This window comes from Protobothrops mucrosquamatus, unplaced genomic scaffold (genome assembly GCF_001527695.2).
Source record: "Protobothrops mucrosquamatus isolate PMUCROS unplaced genomic scaffold, P.Mucros_1.0 scaffold33, whole genome shotgun sequence".
Classification (NCBI taxonomy): domain Eukaryota; kingdom Metazoa; phylum Chordata; class Lepidosauria; order Squamata; family Viperidae; genus Protobothrops; species Protobothrops mucrosquamatus.
In genome coordinates, this window is record NW_015386417.1 from 2,094,964 (window position 1) to 2,114,651 (window position 19,688).

The 19,688-nt window shown below is 38.6% G+C and overlaps 1 protein-coding gene across 2 annotated transcripts in view; it reads left to right on the forward strand.

Annotated features, from left to right (window-relative positions):
* Nucleotides 1-16,901, forward strand: part of STAM (signal transducing adaptor molecule) — a 39,858-nt gene extending 22,957 nt beyond the window's left edge. For both annotated transcript variants that reach the window (XM_015811221.1, XM_015811222.1), the window contains exons 8-14: nucleotides 4,022-4,116; nucleotides 5,868-5,956; nucleotides 12,812-12,899; nucleotides 13,218-13,272; nucleotides 14,025-14,178; nucleotides 14,601-14,776; nucleotides 15,795-16,901. In XM_015811221.1, the coding sequence (XP_015666707.1) occupies nucleotides 4,022-4,116; nucleotides 5,868-5,956; nucleotides 12,812-12,899; nucleotides 13,218-13,272; nucleotides 14,025-14,178; nucleotides 14,601-14,776; nucleotides 15,795-16,023 (886 nt within the window). In that variant the 3' untranslated portion in view covers nucleotides 16,024-16,901. The remainder of the gene's footprint in view (nucleotides 1-4,021; nucleotides 4,117-5,867; nucleotides 5,957-12,811; nucleotides 12,900-13,217; nucleotides 13,273-14,024; nucleotides 14,179-14,600; nucleotides 14,777-15,794) is intronic.
* Nucleotides 16,902-19,688: the final 2,787 nt, after the last annotated feature.

Here is a 19,688-nt window from a genome sequence, read left to right on the forward strand (position 1 = left end):
GCTGTATTTTCAGGAGGAGTGTTGTGTCGGATCATGTGGGCTTCGCCTCGTCAATCAACAAACTGGGGAAGGACAGCCCCAAGGAGGCGTGGCCAAAGTTTGATCTTAGTCTAAACTGAGCAAGGAGGCATTGATAACCCATCGGTGGAGGCTACATCTACATGCTGAGAAATGGCGTTCAGGTAAGACAACGCCCATTCGCCATAACATGAGGAAGGTGATAGTTAAAGATATAAAAAGCGGTATTGTGACAAAGTATCCTTTGATCAGGAAGGCTAGCCACCCGCTAGGTTGTTCACAGATGACTATAATGTACATCTAAAGAAAACCGTATAAGGGTAAGTACGAAATAGCATTCGATAGATAACCTTTATTGTCATTTTTTACTGTGGGTACAATGGCACACATTAAAAATGAAATTTAGTTGCTTGTTCTCAAAGTGTAAACATACATTACACACATTTAAACATACTATGTACAACATATGTATAGACCTACAACCTTACACGTAAGTAACATAAATATTAATCACTGTCCCTCTTGAATACATAACGGAAGGAGGAAGCTTTAGAGTTCACAAGGTTAATACTGTATGGAACAAAACTATGACTGAATCTGGAAGGGGATCAAATAATTTTTCCCTCAGTTTAACTGGCTTATTCAGCTAGTATCCTCTGATAGTGCAACTATTCTGGCGCATCAGCCTTATTGAACAGATTCTTTTATGTGGCCTAATTTTGGAATTAACAAACTAGTTGGGGTATCAAGAAGTATGAGTGAAATGAATTCATTCATTGTCATCTGAGAAATCTAAGGCAACAGCATACAACCATTTACTTTTGCAAAACATCCTCTAATGGCTCTAGGGGCTTACTGATCATTTGCATGCCCATTCTCCAGCTGTTTGGTCATTATAATAATGAAATTCTTGTGCAGCATTCTTTTACTGCATCAGAAAAACAGTTCTTCCGTGAAGATTCTTTGGAGTGAAATCAATATGTTGTGTTGGATACAGTAATCATATTCACGCAGGCTTGTATATCCGTAATCCATTCAAAAGGTGACAGACATTGTTTAGAGAAGACAGTAAAAATGTCTAAAATCTAAACTCCTTCTAAAACATCAATAAGAATGCATAAAATATTTTACTATAATGCAGTGAGTACCGTACATGTGACAGGATACTAAAAATAAAACCTGAGTTATAGAAACAGAAAAGACTAATCAAAATAAAGTGGATAGAAAATACAAGTTCTACCTATTTAATAATAACAACAACAACAACAACAACAACAACAATAATAATAATAATAATAATAATAATAACTTTATTGTCACTTTGAAAGTACACCAATCGGCATACATCAAAATAAAATTTACATTGCATACAGCTCTCAAAGGGTCACCACCTCCGATATACACTTCTTGTTCGTGGCCAGCTCAAGTTACAGATCTTCCATTTTAGTCTCTAGGGAGCGAACGATGGCAAACAGGACAGATGGAAATGGAGCTCCATATGGATTAGCCCTCAAATTAGCTTGTATTCCTGCACGACAACCTCGCCTCCTTTCCTTTTTCTGATCTTGTCTCTTCCACCTTTTCCTTAAATGTTAGACTATTAAGTAAAAATATAGAAATGTATTTTATTTTATGGAAATATAAATAAATATACACAGAACATAAATATCTACATATAGTCCTTCATTTAGGACCATTCATTTAACAATGGTTTGGGGTTACAGTGGTGCCAAAAAAAAGTGACATACAACCCTTCCTTGAAGTTATGACCTTCATACCCCCGTCGTCATGTCATCACAATTTGGATGCTTGGCAACTGGCTCCCATCATTGACAGTTGCAATATCCTGTAGTCAGTTGATTGTGACTTGTGACCTTCCCAACTATCTTCCAGAAAGTAAAATTAATGGGGGAAACCCTTCATTTAATGACTGCAGTGATTTTCTTAATGACGTTGATAAAAAAGAGTCTTAAAATTGGGTCGTCACATGATGATTCAGTTAATGACCACACACACACACACACAGGGCTTTTTTTCTCGGAGAAAAGGTGGCGGAACTCAAACCTGGCCACGCCCTCATCAAACCCTAGGACCGCCCCTTTAGAGAACAGGAATGCAAGTAAAATTTGGGAGGGGCTATTTCCGGTGTGGGAGGGGCTATTTCCGGTGCGGCCGGCCCGGAAAAAGGTGCCGGAACGCGGTTCCGCCGCGTTCCGGCTGAAAAAAAGCCCTGCACACACACATACATACATCCCTTTTTAGTGCTCTGTAATCCCTCAATTCTGGGTAGTGTCAGGATGACTGGATGGATCTGAGTGTTTACTGGCCAGATGCCCTTCTTGACACCACTCAAGAGTTTGCAGCAGATATTTTTTTCTTTGCACCCTAGGGGAGAAACAACTGCCGCTATCTAGGAATGCACTTTCAACCTTCTGAATGGGAGCTAGTGACTTCACCACTAAGCCACCATGCTGCTCATACATACATACATACATACATACATACATACATACATACATACACATATGACAGATAAGATGTAGGAGCTAAAACCTGGACGTAGTGTTAAGTGACATATAAAAAGAGTAAAGTAGTTTCCTATGTAGGACAATAGAAATAAAAAAAAAATGCTGTTTGGTCTTTGGTCTCATAGCAAGGCACAAATTAAATTATCCTAAGGCCTACAGAAAAACTATTTTCTGAATCCTTTTAAAGTTAAGAATAGAATTTTGTAGCAGTGATATATTTGAAATGGTAAAATATATTTAGCGATTTTTTTTCCTATTACTAAATAAAACAGTTGTAAAGAACGATGTTATGTGACTGCACTTCTTAGTGATGGCACTTCCGGTTGCCATCATTAAGCAAATTACATACCATTGTAAAGTCCAATGTCCCATGGTCACCATTCAAATGGATGCTGTAGTTGTGAAATAATCACCAAGCATCTGGGTCACAATCACGTAATTGTGGGGATACAGCAATGGCTGAAATTTTGGGAAGTCCTAAGTACTGCTTTTTCAATGACATCGTAAATTTGAATGGTCTTTGAATGAGCATAAGAATCAACAGTTACAAATAAGTACAAATAAGAATCAACAGTACAGTAATAGCCAAATGCATTATTTTAAGCAAGAACATAAGCACAAACATTTTAGCTCTTGACAATTTAATAAAGTTTGCCACTTGATTGATAATTGTGTCGAATTATGCATCCACCTTAATTATTTAGAAAAAAAATAACTTATGTAATATAAATGTAAACAGAAATGAAGTCTACTTAATTTGTATATTAGAATTGCAGGAATAGGTATCATATAAATAAGAATAATTTATAGAATAATATTAACACATATGTTTTTATTAATTTCCAGATTTATTTATATATATGATTTAAGAAAACTAATGCAATTTGGTATTATAAAAGGACACACTAATCTAGAACATTAGTTTAAATATTTTTTTAAAAATCATAATCCAAGGAAGATATTTTTAATTTTTATGGGCAGCAGCTCATTTGTAATATAGTAAAATTCCCTATCAGCAGAGATTTCAGGCAATGACCAAATACTTAAATTCAGATGTTTTACATTGTGTATTTATATTATAAGTGATTATGTAAAATTTATTACACTCCATAAATTGAACTTCACAAAGACTTAACTTTAACTAATACCATGTCTTTCCTCCTTTGTAAAATCAAAGTTTTATCAAACTCATGACTTTTACTTGGGAAAAGCTGCCTTTTAAAAATCCCTTGTGTTTCATATTCCTTAGAGTTCTCTGAATAGTTGTTCTTTATCTTATTAGTTTCAGATGAATTATTCATTTCTTAATAAACCTACAGATAAGTAGATAAGAGGGTGTATTTAATTTAATGGCTTCAAGAATTAATCAAGGATGCTGTCCAAAGTATTTTGGTGAGTAGAAATGGGATGCAACTTGTCACTGCTCGACCTTTTATTTTTCCATTCTAAGTAATTATTTTCTTCATCTTTCATAGTGATACAAACTGGTGGAAAGGTGAAACTCATCAAGGGACAGGATTATTTCCTTCCAATTTTGTAACAGCTGATCTTACTGCTGAACCGGAAATGAGTGAGTAGCAGCACAGTGAGAGAAAACCCATGGATCTTTTGGATAGATGGTGCAAGAGCCAGAAAAAGGCTAAATAATTCCCTTCAAAAAGGATTTTAATTACTACAGAAAATATTTTTCTTTATAATAAAAGACCCTTAGTTTTATATTCTATTTATTTTACTCCGTATTCTTCTATCTTAGTCTCTATCCAATTCTAATTCATTTGTCCTATATATTCTAATTAATATCCCCTAATCTATTTCCATTTTAATTTAATCTGGGATACTTTTTTTTAGCTTTCAATGTCCCCTAAATCCTTCTCCACCTCTGTCTGCAATTACTTATGTAGCCTAATAGCTGTGTACTGGGTGGGTTGGAAGGGGAGGGGGGGAGAAAGGCTGGCATCTTGCCTGCTTTTTCTATGCTTTGTGTACACTGCAGTGCTATCAGAGATTTAGTGTTGCTAACAGTTGGTGGCTGTGATTTCAAGTCAGGACTCTCTTTTCCTGATTTATTTGCCTAGGTGGAATATACTGTAGCTTCTGGAATTGCGTATTTCTAGAGTCTTTCTACTTTCCATTGCTGTGTAGTGTGATTGCTAGAGCTAGTTACAACACTGCTGGCATTATGATTTTTGCTGGTCATACTGCAATGCTGGTCCCTTGTTGGGGCTTGCTGATCAGCTGTTCCTTTGGGGAAAGGCTGGAAGCTTCCCTTGACTGAGCTCAGTTCTCGGTTTCTTTCTTTCTCATGAACCTTTTTTTTGTCATTACTACCACACTTTCTTTTCAGAGCCCTTTAAAAATAGAGCCAAACTGCCAAATAAAGGAAGGGCAGGCAACTTTAAGGATAAAGGGAGAACAGGGGCACAAATAACTTCTTTGCTGTGCAACTTTCCTCTCACACAATTAAAATGCACAAGCTTAATTGTGACATTTCTAATCTTGCCCACCTTTGCTCTGATAAAGCTAGATTATTTGCAGGTAGCCTTCACTGTTATTTGTTGAGTCATTCGCTTTGCTATTCAAAAATCGCTTCACAGATTCCATAGAGTCTTATCTCCTAACATATTTATTCCTCTTAGAGAATAGCAGTTAGAGAATAATGAAGCTATGATGTCAATGCTGAACTAAACTACCGCACATAATGGAACTACAGAATAGTCTGACCTCAGTGCTTGGGAAATGTATAGAACTAATCAGAAAAGCATTAGTGTGTAAACGTTATAAACAATGGATAATTACCTGAAGTCAGTATGTGTTTGTCAAAAACAAGTATTAGCAAGGTTTATACATTATTTTACAATCAAGTAGCTTTCATAGCAGATAATGGAAATGCTGAAGATATATCTTTATTTCAGCAAAGCATTTCACATTGTACCTTATTACATTCTGATTAGGCAACTAATAAAATGAAGCTGGATAGGAGGACAATTATGTGGACATAACTGACTTGAAAATTATATTCAGTTCACCAAATCAAATTGGAGTGGAAGTTGAGATGCTGTATACTGATTTCTTTTTGCCCTTCTGATTTCCTCCTCTGTAACAATCTTTTCAGCCCCTGAAAATACTATTCTGCCTAACTGGCAGCCCACTGCCAGCAGGATCTAAGAGTTACAATAATATTTTGGCTAGTGATGGGAAGACACTGGATGGTTGGAGTGCTATATAGGAATCTGAATCTATATTAACACCTGATGTAAAGTTATTTTCCAATGAAAACATTTGTCACTTTGTTCAATATTCTTTCATTTTTTGTTTTTGCAGTAAAGTCTGAAAAGAAAACGGTACAGTTTAGTGATGAAATTCAAGTTGAAACAATTGAACCAGAACCTGAACCAATGTATATTGATGAAGTATGTACAAAATCCAGCTACATGAAGTATTGTCGTTTGATTTCAGAATTGGCTGAGTGCTCTCAATAGATCGAAGTACTAAAAAAAACCTCAGCCAATTTTTTTTCTATTTTAAGCATATTAAATTGTTCCTATAGCTTTTATTTTCCCCTCCTATTGTTTCCCCTTAGTAATATCTTCATTACTGTTTAATTGAAAAAATAATAAACATACTTGCTAGGAAGTAAATATAACAGAAACTGATATTTCAAGTTGTGCATGCTTCAAAAATTATTTTGAAGAAATGGTTCAGAATTTGCACCAGCACAGCACAGCACTTCTCAACTTCTCGCTCTTTTTAGGCTTTGTCAGCTCAGTGTGATGCTTAAAACAACTCATCTAGAGGCTGAAAAGAGATGTGCCTGAATAATGAGCACAGATTCTTCCCTGAATCTTTTCTTGTTTGAGTGCAAAGATTTAATATTTATTTCCAAAGTACCTCATCCATTGGCTCATATTCAAATTATTACTTTTATGCCTACTGCTAATATATATCTTCAAATCAATAAAATGTGAGCACCAGGAGTATAATAAACTAAAAAAGTTTAATAACACAAATACACACCAAGCTTTCGTCGGAATCTTCTGACATCGTCAGGGCTAAATGCCAGTCCATGGGAGAGTTCCTTTATAGGTAAAACGTCTGCGCACGGCTCCTGGATCTTGTCACCGGTCCCAACTGATTGGGCTGCGCCTTAATTACAGCTTTCGTGCCGGTGACTACTCTTTTCTTGCCTCCCCTGCCCACGTGTGTAAAGCTGCTCATTACCTCTGCATGTGGCCTTGGGTCTGGTGAATTCTCTCCCCCCCCTTTTTTGGTCATTCAGACTCTCCGTATCCCTCAATTCCTCCCCCCTCTCACCCTCCTTCCTTCCCTGCCCTGGTGGTCTTGCTGCGCCGTGTTCCCTGTCCCCCTCTTCTTTTCCATACTCATTTACATACCAGTTGTTATCCCTTGTTTTATGGGGCCACTTTACCACCCTCTCATACCCTCTCTTTACTTCCATTCTCCCCTCTTCTACATCCACACGACCCTCATTCTTAAAGTTGCTGTCCCGTGCCTCCTCCATTTCTTCCCTCCCCCCGTCTCCGATGCTTACAATCTCCGTGCTAGCCCAGACGCCAACCCCGCCCTCGTCTGGTGGACCTATTGCGACGTGTTCTCTATCCTCTTCCTCTTTTCCCTGCCCCTCATTTACATACCAGTTGTTACCCCTTGTTCTGTGGGGCCGCCTCTCCAACCTCTTGTACCTTCTCCTTACCTCCATTCTCCCCTCTTCAACATTCACACAACCATTGTTCATATAGTTGTTATCCCGTGTCTCTTCTGCTTCTTCCCTCCCTCCGTCTCCGATACTTGCAACTTCCGTACTAGCCCGGGCGATCCCGCCACCTTCGTCTCCCTTTCCATGCACCTTTCCTACGTTCCTATTTCTATGGGGTTGTACCTCCAATCCCTCCATTTCCCTTTCATCCACTCGATCATCCCCATGGGTATTAGTCCAGTCGAACACCCCCATAGTTGTTAGTCGATCATTCCCACAGTTATTAGTCCATCCAGACTCAATTTTCCTCCTCCCCCCATTTTCGATGCTCTCAGTCTCCGTATCGTCTCTAGAATTCCGAATGCCACTCCGTTGCCCTCGTTGGTGCGGGTGGGTCGTCATCGAGTGGTGAATCGGTCCGGTCACCCTCCTGTCCCTTAGGTACCTCCGGGTCGCTGTTGCCCCGAGTCGGCCCCTCCCCTTGCCCTCAGCACCTTCATGTTTCCGCATCTCATCTTCTGCCTGGGTGTCCCGAAAACCGTCAGTATGGCAAACCGGTGTCTCTCGGGGATGCTCTTTCTCTCCGACTCCCCAGGGGGTGTGGCGAGGTCTCCAATGCGCTGGTCACCGATCTTTCGTCTGCCAGCGTCCTCCTTGCTTCCTGGGTGGGGGGGGGTCTCTAGGTCGCTGGTCGTTCTTCAGTTGGGTGCCCATATGTGACCCAGCCTTTTCCAGTCATTTCGGGAGGCCTGGGGGGGTCTTTGGTTCGCTGGACGCCACTCTTCCATCTCGCTGCGGCTCCCTTTCCTCCTGGGAGTGCACAGGTGCGCCCAGGGCGGGGGGGTTCTTCACCCGTTGGTCATCTCTCACCCTGTTGTTCATAGTGCGTTTTTGCCATGGGGGGGTTGTCCCCTCTGTGACCTCCTCTATGGGGATATGTAGTATGGCCCCCTGCCATCTACGCTGGGGCGGGTGATCACCCGTACTCCACGCTCTTAAAGTTAGATGTGCCGGACATAAGTCGATGTGCCGGTTAATGGAGTCACTATCCGAGAGCCAGGCCTCTTTAAGTAGCCGGCCCCCTTTCGTGTTGTCACTGGCCAGCACGCGCTGGCCAGTTAAAATCGAAGCGATGCCCAGACTCTGCCATGTGCATCCAAACCTGGGAGTGCTGCTCACCCCTTTTTACGGCTAGCTTGTGTTCGTGGACCCTGGTCTTCACTCTTTTAGAGGTCTCCCCCACGTAATTGCTGGGACAATCTTTACAATTAATCCTATACACAATTGCTGATTTTTCTGTGTTGGAGAGTGGGTCCTTGGGCCGCATCACCTTGGAACGCAATATTTGGTTGGGTCTATGGGCCGCTTTCACCTTGTGGGGTGCCAGCAACCTGGCCGTTGCTTCCAAGACATTGTTAATATATGGGAGGGTGACCCGGGTCATCTGTGGTGGTAGTTCCTCTACCCATAGGTGGTCTCGGGGTTTGGGGGGGGTACGCTATGGCGTTTGATGAATTTTGTGGGATACCCATTGCGTCTGCATACGCGGAGTAGGTGGTGTCTTTCTTCCCTTTTGGCTTTTGCCGTGCTGCAATGGGAATCTACTCATCTAAACAGCGTTCTTATGCAGCTGGCTTTGCGGGCTACCGGTAGCCCACAAAGCCAGCTGCATAAGAATGCTGTTTAGACGAGTAGATTCCCATTGCAGCACGGCAAAAGCCAAAAGGGAAGAAAGACACCACCTACTCTGCGTATGCAGACGCAATGGGTATCGCACAAAATTCATCAAACGCCATAGCGTACCCCCCAAACCTATGGGTAGAGGAACTACCACCACAGATGACCCGGGTCACCCTCCCATATATTAACAATGTCTCGGAAGCAACGGCCAGGTTGCTGGCACCCCACAAGGTGAAAGCGGCCCATAGACCCAACCAAATGTTGCGTTCCAAGGTGATGCGGCCCAAGGACCCACTCTCCAACACAGAAAAATCAGCAATTGTGTATAGGATTAATTGTAAAGATTGTCCCAGCAATTACGTGGGGGAGACCTCTAAAAGAGTGAAGACCAGGGTCCACGAACACAAGCTAGCCGTAAAAAGGGGTGAGCAGCACTCCCAGGTTTGGATGCACATGGCAGAGTCTGGGCATCGCTTCGATTTTAACAACGTGCGCGTGCTGGCCAGTGACAACACGAAAGGGGGCCGGCTACTTAAAGAGGCCTGGCTCTCGGATAGTGACTCCATTAACCGGCACATCGACTTATGTCCGGCACATCTAACTTTAAGAGCGTGGAGTACGGGTGATCCCCCGCCCCAGCGTAGATGGCAGGGGGCCATACTACATACCCCCATAGAGGAGGTCACAGAGGAGACAAACCCCCCATGGCAAAAACGCACTATGAACAACTGGGTGAGAGATGACCAACGGGTGAAGAACCCCCCCGCCCTGGGCGCACCTGTGCACTCCCGGGAGGAAAGGGAGCTGCAGTGAGATGGAAGAGTGGCGTCCAGCGAACCAAAGACCCCCCCAGGCCTCCCGAAACGACTGGAAAAGGCTGGGTCACATATGGGCACCCAACTGAAGAACGACCAGCGACCTAGAGACCCCCCCACCCAGGAAGCAAGGAGGACGCTGGCAGACGAAAGATCGGTGACTAGCGCATTGGAGACCTCGCCGCACCCCCTGGGGAGTCGGAGAGAAAGAGCATCCCCGAGAGAGACACCGGTTTGCCATACTGACGGTTTTCGGGACACCCAGGCAGAAGATGAGATGCGGAAACATGAAGGTGCTGAGGGCAAGGGGAGGGGCCGACTCGGGGCAACAGCGACCCGGAGGTACCTAAGGGACAGGAGGGTGACCGGACCGATTCACCACTCGATGACGACCCACCCGCACCAACGAGGGCAACGGAGTGGCATTCGGAATTCTAGAGACGATACGGAGACTGAGAGCATCGAAAATGGGGGGAGGAGGAAAATTGAGTCTGGATGGACTAATAACTGTGGGAATGATCGACTAACAACTATGAGGGTGTTCGACTGGACTAATACCCATGGGGATGATCGAGTGGATGAAAGGGAAATGGAGGGATTGGAGGTACAACACCATAGAAATAGGAACGTAGGAAAGGTGCATGGAAAGGGAGACGAAGGTGGCGGGATCGCCCGGGCTAGTACGGAGGTTGCAAGTATCGGAGACGGAGGGAGGGAAGAAGCAGAAGAGACACGGGATAACAACTATATGAACGATGGTTGTGTGAATGTAGAAGAGGGGAGAATGGAGGTAAGGAGAAGGTACAAGAGGTTGGAGAGGCGGCCCCACAGAACAAGGGGTAACAACTGGTATGTAAATGAGGGGCAGGGAAAAGAGGAAGAGGATAGAGAACACATCGCAATAGGTCCACCAGACGAGGGCGGGGTTGGCGTCTGGGCTAGCACGGAGATTGTAAGCATCGGAGACGGGGGGAGGGAAGAAATGGAGGAGGCACGGGACAGCAACTTTAAGAGCGAGGGTCGTGTGGATGTAGAAGAGGGGAGAATGGAAGTAAAGAGAGGGTATGAGAGGGTGGTAAAGTGGCCCCATAGAACAAGGGATAACAACTGGTATGTAAATGAGTGTGGAAAAGAAGAGGGGGACAGGGAACACGGCGCAGCAAGACCACCAGGGCAGGGAAGGAAGGAGGGTGAGAGGGGGGAGGAATTGAGGGATACGGAGAGTCTGAATGACCAAAAAAGGGGGGGAGAGAGTTCACCAGACCCAAGGCCACATGCAGAGCTAATGAGCAGCTTTACACACGTAGGCAGGGGAGGCAAGAAAAGAGTAGTCAACGGCACGAAAGCTGTAATTAAGGCGCAGCCCAATCAGTTGGGACCTGTGACAAGATCCAGGAGCCGTGCACAGACGTTTTACCCATAAAGGAACTCTCCCATGGACTGGCATTTAGCCCTGACGATGTCGGAAGATTCCGATGAAAGCTTAGTGTGTATTTGTGTTATTAAACTTTTTTAGTTTATTATACTCCTGGTGCTCACATTTTATTGATTTGAAGATGATTATACCCAGGAGTCACGTTTTTCGTTTTAACGTTATTAGCAATATATATGTATGTATGTATGTATGTATGTATGTATGTATGTATGTATGTATGTATATTGGAGTGGCAAACAAATCAAATATTTATCAAAAGACAATTGTTTTTATATTTATGTTTTTACTGCATTATAAACTACCCAGAGTTGCTTCAGATAGTGAAATGGGTAGCATAGAAATAAACAAATAAATGTATTTTCATAAATATTACATAAAATTGATTTAAATATTTTAAAGTCATTTTTTGTTTCATTAGAATGTTTAACTTTTATACCAAAATATTTTGAATATGTATGATTTAGAAGAATTTAATAGATTTGTTCCACATAACAGATTTTGTTTGTCGCAGGTTTATTATCTTTCACTATTCCCTTGTTTCATTTTATTTGCTATTTAATCACTAGATGGCAGTATTGCTGTAGTTAATGATTAGCAATCAGGTTCAGCTCTTGCTTTTTAAAGATTTCTGAAGTAGCTTATATATGTTGAAATAGTCTATTTGTATTAATGATAGAATAATTGAAAATTATTCATAGTATTGTGAATTCTTTATATTTTTGTAAACCACCCAGAGTCACTGAGAGTGAGTGGGCGGCCATCTATATTTTCTTAAATAAATAAATAAATATTTTCAAACATATGAAATGTTACTTTTATTTTAGGTCAGTTAATAGATTTGTTGAGGTTATCAATTAATATCCTTTAAAATTATATTTATAGTTGCAGAACAGTTGTATAAATTTGACCAGTATTTCTTTAACGCAGTGATATTTATTAAATTTTTACATGAATATATTAAAATGTATTAGTTTACACAATTTATTTTCTACAAAGGATATTGTAGAACTTCCTTCTTCACATAGAGATATGTTTCATTGAAAGAAATCTGGTGTGAAAATACAACTGTATTATTAAACCTACTTTTAACTGGCTTGATAATACTGGTACTGCTCTCTCTTAAAGGTGAATATTTGACTATTTGGCACATAATTTAATTTTATTTAAGAAAATGCTATTATATAATCCATGAGAACCAGTTGGTATAATGATTAAGGTGCCTGGCTAGAACCTAGTTCTAATTCCACCTTAGCACAGCCAGCTGGGGTGACCTTGGGCAGTCTGAAGTTTCCAGGAGTAAAGACTAACTTGAAAGCATAGCGCCCCCCCCCAAAAAAATCCCTGATAGCCCATATATAGAAACAATGTATTTATTTCTGCGTGTTGCAATGAGGCTTGATCTTCTGTTTTTTTTAAGTCAACAGGCATCTCCATGCCACATGACGAACCTTTTGCACTTAAATGGATTTTTAAAATTAAATTCTAATTTTCCAGGGTAGTTGAGGATAGAAGAACAAAATTCCATTTTGAAGGAAAGAAAAAAAATATCTTTCAAGTATATTCAAGTTGTTGCACAAACTTCATGCAGTTACAAATAAAGAATTTGTATGTCATCTTCTAGGATAAAATGGACCAACTGTTGCAAATGTTGCAAAGTGCAGATCCAACAGATGACCAGCCGGACCTTCCAGAGCTTGTCCATCTTGAAAGTAGGCTTCCTTTCCATCACGTTACATATAACGTCACACAACAGACCTCCTCCCTAAAAACCTTTTCAAAAACTGCTAAGCTGAGCTATCCTTACCATTTCTGCAAAACTAGCTTTCTTTAACTGTCTTAAATCTTTTGATTTGTTTATTAATTCAGTGAAGGAAACAATGCTTAGCTCTGTTGTCTAATAACACCATTTATCTACAGCACTTGTTATTTGTTTAGAGATGTTATAGAATAAGGAATCTGGAAGTATTACAATGTTAACGTTTGTAACAGTTGGAGCAAATAAAGCATATTAATATCTCTATTTCTAGCAATGTGCCATCAAATGGGACCTCTCATTGATGAAAAGCTAGAAGATATTGACCGGTAAGAATAGCAGTAAGCTTAGTATCTTACAGTAGGGATTGGCAGCCTTTTTTATGCCAAAGTCAGCACATAACATTGGAGGGGGACAGGGAAAACTACGAAGTTTTGAGACTATAGCCATGGGCAACACTGGCTTTCAGAGAAATTTTTGGCAGGTTTATAACTAGTTGGCCTATTTTAGAGTTATACCACTGTTTACATTTCTACACAGTTTTTAAAAAAGTGATATGTGTTAATGTTATTTAGTTTTAATAGTAGCCATTATTGTTTCCATTTTCCCATTTGAGAAGGCATACAGTTGGTTCCTTATCTGCAGTTACTTGAGATTCAGGCCAAATAGTCACTACTTTTTTTTTTAGGTATTTTTATCCTGTGATCAGGATAAAAATACCTAAAAAAAATACCTTTTACAAAGGCTGGTAGGTTTGTTTTTTTGCTGTTAGGAAGCAAAAGGGTTACATCTGCTGTAAACTCTGTGTGGCTTCAGGAAGGGCATCTGGCCAGTAAATGCTCAGGTCCATCCAGGTGCCCCCACTGTACCCCGAATTAAGAGATTACAGGGTCATAAAAAGGGAGTTAGGAAGCAAGAGGTTGTTCTTCTGTAAAAGTCTATTTCTAGTAGCTCTGTGCTTCTACTTTTGACTTGCAGTGGAATGATTTTTATTTCTTATTAACCAATAAACTGTTACAAATAACTCATGATGAAATCTTGTATTTAAAAAATATTACTTATTTTTATTTGTTTCACCCAGGAAGCACTCAGAACTTTCGGAGCTCAATGTAAAAGTGATGGAAGCCCTTTCACTATATACTAAGTTGATGAATGAAGATCCAATGTACTCCATGTATTCAAAATTACAAAACCCTCAATACTACATGACTCAGTCTAATGTTTCTAACTCTCAGGTATGCACCTGAATGTTTTAAAAACCTGTAGAGATAATGTCCCATTTTGAGCCAAATCGTTACAAAGTTATTAATATATATTAGTCATAAATGATCAGTGCTATTCAGAATGTGTTGTATATTTTTTTGAAAATTATGGGGGCAGTATTAATGTGATATATATCATAGCAAAATATATCATCTATATCATCTGCCCATAGTTATGAAGTCAAATTTATTATACCCCAACTCTACTACATAGAACTAAAATACATAGTAAATTACATTCATCTTGGAAAGAAATGATTGCTTGATGGATTGATTCTGTACCATCCAGTTGGTGTTGATTCATAATGACCACCTAGTCTTTTGTTTGGGGGGAGGGGAATTAAACCAATTGAGTTATTGTTGTAATTTGTTTCTGCCTATTTGATGTTTTTTAGGTTTATCCAGGACAACCTCAGAGCAATACTTATTTGGTGGGAGGAAATACACAGATGAGTCACGTGCAAGGCTACAGCCTTCCATCAGATCAACTTCCATCTCTTAATCAAGGCACAGTTCCTCCAGTAGCAAGTTCTGGGTTAGCTAGCCAGCCAGTCCAGGCAACTTATACAAAGTAATTGGAAAAAAATATCTACATTTTAAACTAAACTAGCCAGTTTTAAAGTGGAAATTAACAGAAACTTTCAGCATCAAATTATCTTGAATTACTCATCTCTGTAATCTTTTTAGTGTATTTGATTTGTTCTTCACTTTAAAAGAACATGGATAAAATCAGAATGAAAACACTAATTGAAATAGAGTTCCATAAATTAGTTTTATTGTTTAGGATTATTGAGGAATGAGTTTCATTTTGAGTGTTAATTTAATAACAGATTTTTAAGATGGTTTGAAATACTATTTTGGGAGGAAAAACCATAACATTCCTGTTCGTGGTAGTCAAAAGACTGCAGACATCTTAAAAACAATATGTATCTTTTTAGATTTCCTTTTTGTACCCGAAGTACTTCTTTGTGGTAAATGTGGTTTTTTTGAAGTTAAATTACAGGTTTCATATCTTGAGAAGCTCTTCCAAGGCAAGAAATTGAATGGATTTTATAGAGTAACATGTGAATAAGATTCCTAAAAATTTGATATGTTCATCAATGGTATTTAGTAGTAATTCTTATTGAATATTAATAAATCATGTCACATAACATAACTAGCTGAAGGATCAGTTTGGATTTTCTCTTAAATTGAATTATATTTCAAGCATAAAAGCAGTGAAAGAAGAGTTAAAAAAAGGCTGCAGTTTAGAAAATAGAAGAACACTAAAAGACAAATGTGTTAGTTTATCCCAGCCGAAATAGGTACAGTTAAGAGATTATTTATGTAAGCCAAGAAGTTGAAACACTTTTGTGTTCACGGAAACATCCCCTGAAGAAACTGGTTTAAAAGATGGGGCTGGAAAGATTTGACTGAAAGCTTTCATATTTCTACTTCAAGTACTTTGTTTTAACTATTTCTTCACTGAGATTGGAAGAGAAGCTCACACTTGTTTTGTGTATGTGTTTATAGGAGAATTTGATTACTTCTGTGAACCTTGTTATGTATCTTTTTGTTTATCTTCTTTCCCTTCCTATCTCTATTTCTAGCACGATGGTTGGTTCTGTTCCAGGAAACACTTACTCCAGCCAAGCTGCAGTCTACAGCCCATCCCCCGCTGCTGCTACTGACACTACTTCTTATCAGAATTCTGGAACTCTGTCTCAGATGCCAGGTTATAATTTAGTCACCTCAACTCTTCCCCAGCCTCCAGGAAACCAACCACCACCACCACTACCACCACCACAGCCTCCATCATCACAGAAGGCATTACTATAGGGCGTAGGACTTTGGATTCCTAATCTAATCTAACCTCTGTTGAAGGCAGTTTACAAAGTTATGAGTTTATTTCTTTAATATCTTAAACATGGGTTATTCTTGGCTTAATAAGAATCTCTTGGTGAAGAATTCTATTTGCACTGACTTTTAAAGATTTTTGTTTTACCTTTGGAAAAGGAATTAAAATATTGAGAATATTTAAGTCCTTTAAAATGCCTAAACATTGGTACAAAGTTATTTATGTCTGCTGAAACTGTTGAGTTTGTGAAGATCCAACTCAGCAAATTGTTGTGGCATATATGTAGTGTACATACAATATGTTGTGTTAGTGATTGTTCTGAATTACTATAGTGATCATGTGAACATATAATGTGTTAAAATTTACATTATTGTTTTATTAATCATGAATCATGGTCATAGATGGACCATGTTCATGGATTTTATAAGAATGTTTGCTTTAACCCCTATACGTCAAATATTTACAGATTGTGGATATGTTATTGAACCTGAACTGCTTGGTTTTCATTAATAATACACTGAATGCAATTGTGTTGTTTTCTGCCTTCCTGTAGCCTGTGGATGCTATGAAATGATTATCTACCAAAGTAGGCTAGAACTTCAGACACTCTTCATTCGGAAAATGTCTTATGCTTATCAGTAATGGTTTCAAAACAATAAGTGGCAGGCTGCTAAATTTATGAAACCATGAAACAAAACTTTTATCTTTACTGTTTAAATGATATGACTTATATTTCCATGCTAGTTTTATGTAATATGCTGAGTGGGACACTTTGGATGTGAATGAATGACATTTTTAAACTGGAATAATGAAAACACTACATTTATTAAAGTCTTGTTAAAGACTGCCATAATTGCCACTTTCCTTGACTGTGTGTGTTTTGTAAAAACACTTTTTTTATGGTCTTTGTTGAACTGCTGTTCTTTGTAGTCCTTATACAATACAGAGCAATTTCAACTATCAATTTCACAGACAGAGAAATGCCTCCAGGATCAGCTTTTATTAAGGAATGAAATAATTTAACTACTCATGGCTCAAGCTATATAAATATAGTCCTGAAATTTATTACCTGACTCAGCAATAGAGTCATACATGAATGAATATAGTTAATGACACTAGTTTATTGTTGGTTTCTCTGGCAAATACTCTTCTGAATTGAAAATTCCTTCTAAAAATACTTTACATGCTTTTGGATTCGTTCTTTGGTTATGGTGTGTAGTTTTGGATATTTATTTATTTAGTTCATTTTTAAAGAGGATGCTAAAAGAATTCCAGTTATGTTTATACACTTTTCAAACCATTTCTTTAAGCTTCTAGAGCTACAGCCACCTACATTTTAGATATAGTTAGAAGGTTAAACACAGGAAACTCATTTGTTGCTTTCCAGTAGCAAAACATGTAGGGAAGCCAAGATTTGCCATGATTTTGATTAAAATAGAAACTTTCCTATTTAATCAGTTTCCTGCTCAGAGACCAATCCACTCAACTGTCCTCATAACAGCTATCCTTATTAAAAATGACCACTACTGGCTTGGGGTGCTCATAGGGACTGAAAATAAATCAAAATATACATATTTTATTTATTCAGCCTCAGCTTTGCTAAGGCTACAATCCTAAATGTACTTACCTGGAGGTAAAGCCCATTCATTTCAAACAGCTTTACATTTGAGTGCATACTCATGAAAACATTGCATTTTTCAAAACGTGGACTTGTTACATGTACCTTTATCAATACATACTTAACAAATATCATTAGAATATATGAGTACCAATTAGGATTAGGAACTGTTGCTTTCTTCATTTTGATTATGAACCTTAAGTACTTTTTTATTTGATATCTATATAATTATTATCATGGAATCCTATTTGCTGTTTTGTTGCCTATTAACCTAATTTTGAAGGATTTACAGGGCTCCGAGTTAAAAATATTTCAGTGTATCCTATTTGCAAGCTAATGCATATTATCTATATGAATAAGTAGCACAGGTTTTATTACATATCCTTGTGAAGAATCTCACTTCCCTCCATTGTGAAAGTTTCCTATGTATTCCTGCTCTGTATTTCCTGTTCTTTCACCAGTTGCTAATCTATAACCTTCTGGTTACTCCAGATAAAGCTCTGAAACTTTTGCTGGATTGAATTTGTCAACAACCTTAACATAGCTTTTAGCAGAAAAACAGATAAAAAAAATTAATGAATATTTAATCTGAGAATAGAGATATGAAGATAAGTAATTCAATCATACAAATTTCTATAATCTCTATATATTCAATTGAACTATGTATAGTAATTTATTTACATGGCCTCAGGTTTTTGGAATAGTATATTGAAAATGTTATTTAAGGATAATTGGAAGAATACAAAATTAAAAGAGATATAATTCATTGATAGAATAAACATTAGGTTAGGCTCATTTTTCCTCTCAAAGGATTTCCAGGGTTTAATTAAACATTGTACCTAAACTATTGCTAGTTGGACTACTTCACCTTTTCCCAACCTGGCGTTCACTCTAAGAAAGTATATTTTCAACACATGAGGTTTGGGAAATGGTGGAATAGACAACACTATATAATGTCATTTTCAAATTGCACACAGACTAAAAAAAAATCAAACCTGAAAAGTATAATATTGTAATACTTTTTTATTTCTATTTATTGATTTTAAAATTACAAAATTGGCAAAAAAACCACCCCAATTTAATTGAAAAAGAGAAGTTGAACATAAGTCTGTGTGTCCCCATAGCTTGTGACAACTGATCCCAGTTGCCAGAATAGTTTCAATGTTGTAGTTCTCTCTAGGAGAATGCAAATAAAGTAAACATTTTCATGAAAGAAAATTAAGTTCTTGTGTGTATTCACCTTTTAATTCTCCCCATGGGTAAAAACTGAGCTGGATAATTTACCATATATAATTCTATGATTTTTTTTTCATTATTTTGTTGTGTGTTTTCAGAGCTTCTTGGGATCCTTATGATGTTTAAAAGGAATCTGTGTAAAAAATAATATCAGAGCCCAGTGTTTTTCTTTATGAAATATGAAGTATTCAATATACTATTTGTCAGCATAAAAAGTACTTATGCTCAGTAACTGGTTGTATCATCTTAGCCACAATAGTTTTGGATCCTTGAACTGGTATGTAGAATTTTAGCCAATTCCTCCATTGTGAATTGATTCACCTCAGTAATTGATTCAGCTCAGGTTATGCAGTGGCATAACCTGAAACCAATAGTTAATGCAAAAAAGCCCTCAAGTATTCAATAATCGGGCTTATACTTTTTGACAGAACGGTATTTATTTATTTACAAATAAATGAAAGACAAATGTAATATGAAATGAAACTGCAAATTACTTCACTAACATTTAATTCATAAACATCTAGGTTTTAGTTATCTTAATTGAAGTTTTATTCATCCCTTTTTATAGTCTGTCTCGTTCAACCTAGAACTAAGGAGAAACTTCCTGACAGTTAGAACAATTAACTAGTGGAACAACCTGCCTCCAGAAGCGGTGAATGCTCCAACACTGGAAATTTTTAACAAGAGACTGGACAGCCATTTGTCCAAAATGGTATAGGGTTTCCTGCCTGAGCAGGGGGTTGGACCAGATGACCTCCAAGGTCCCTTCCAACTTTATTATTATTATTATTA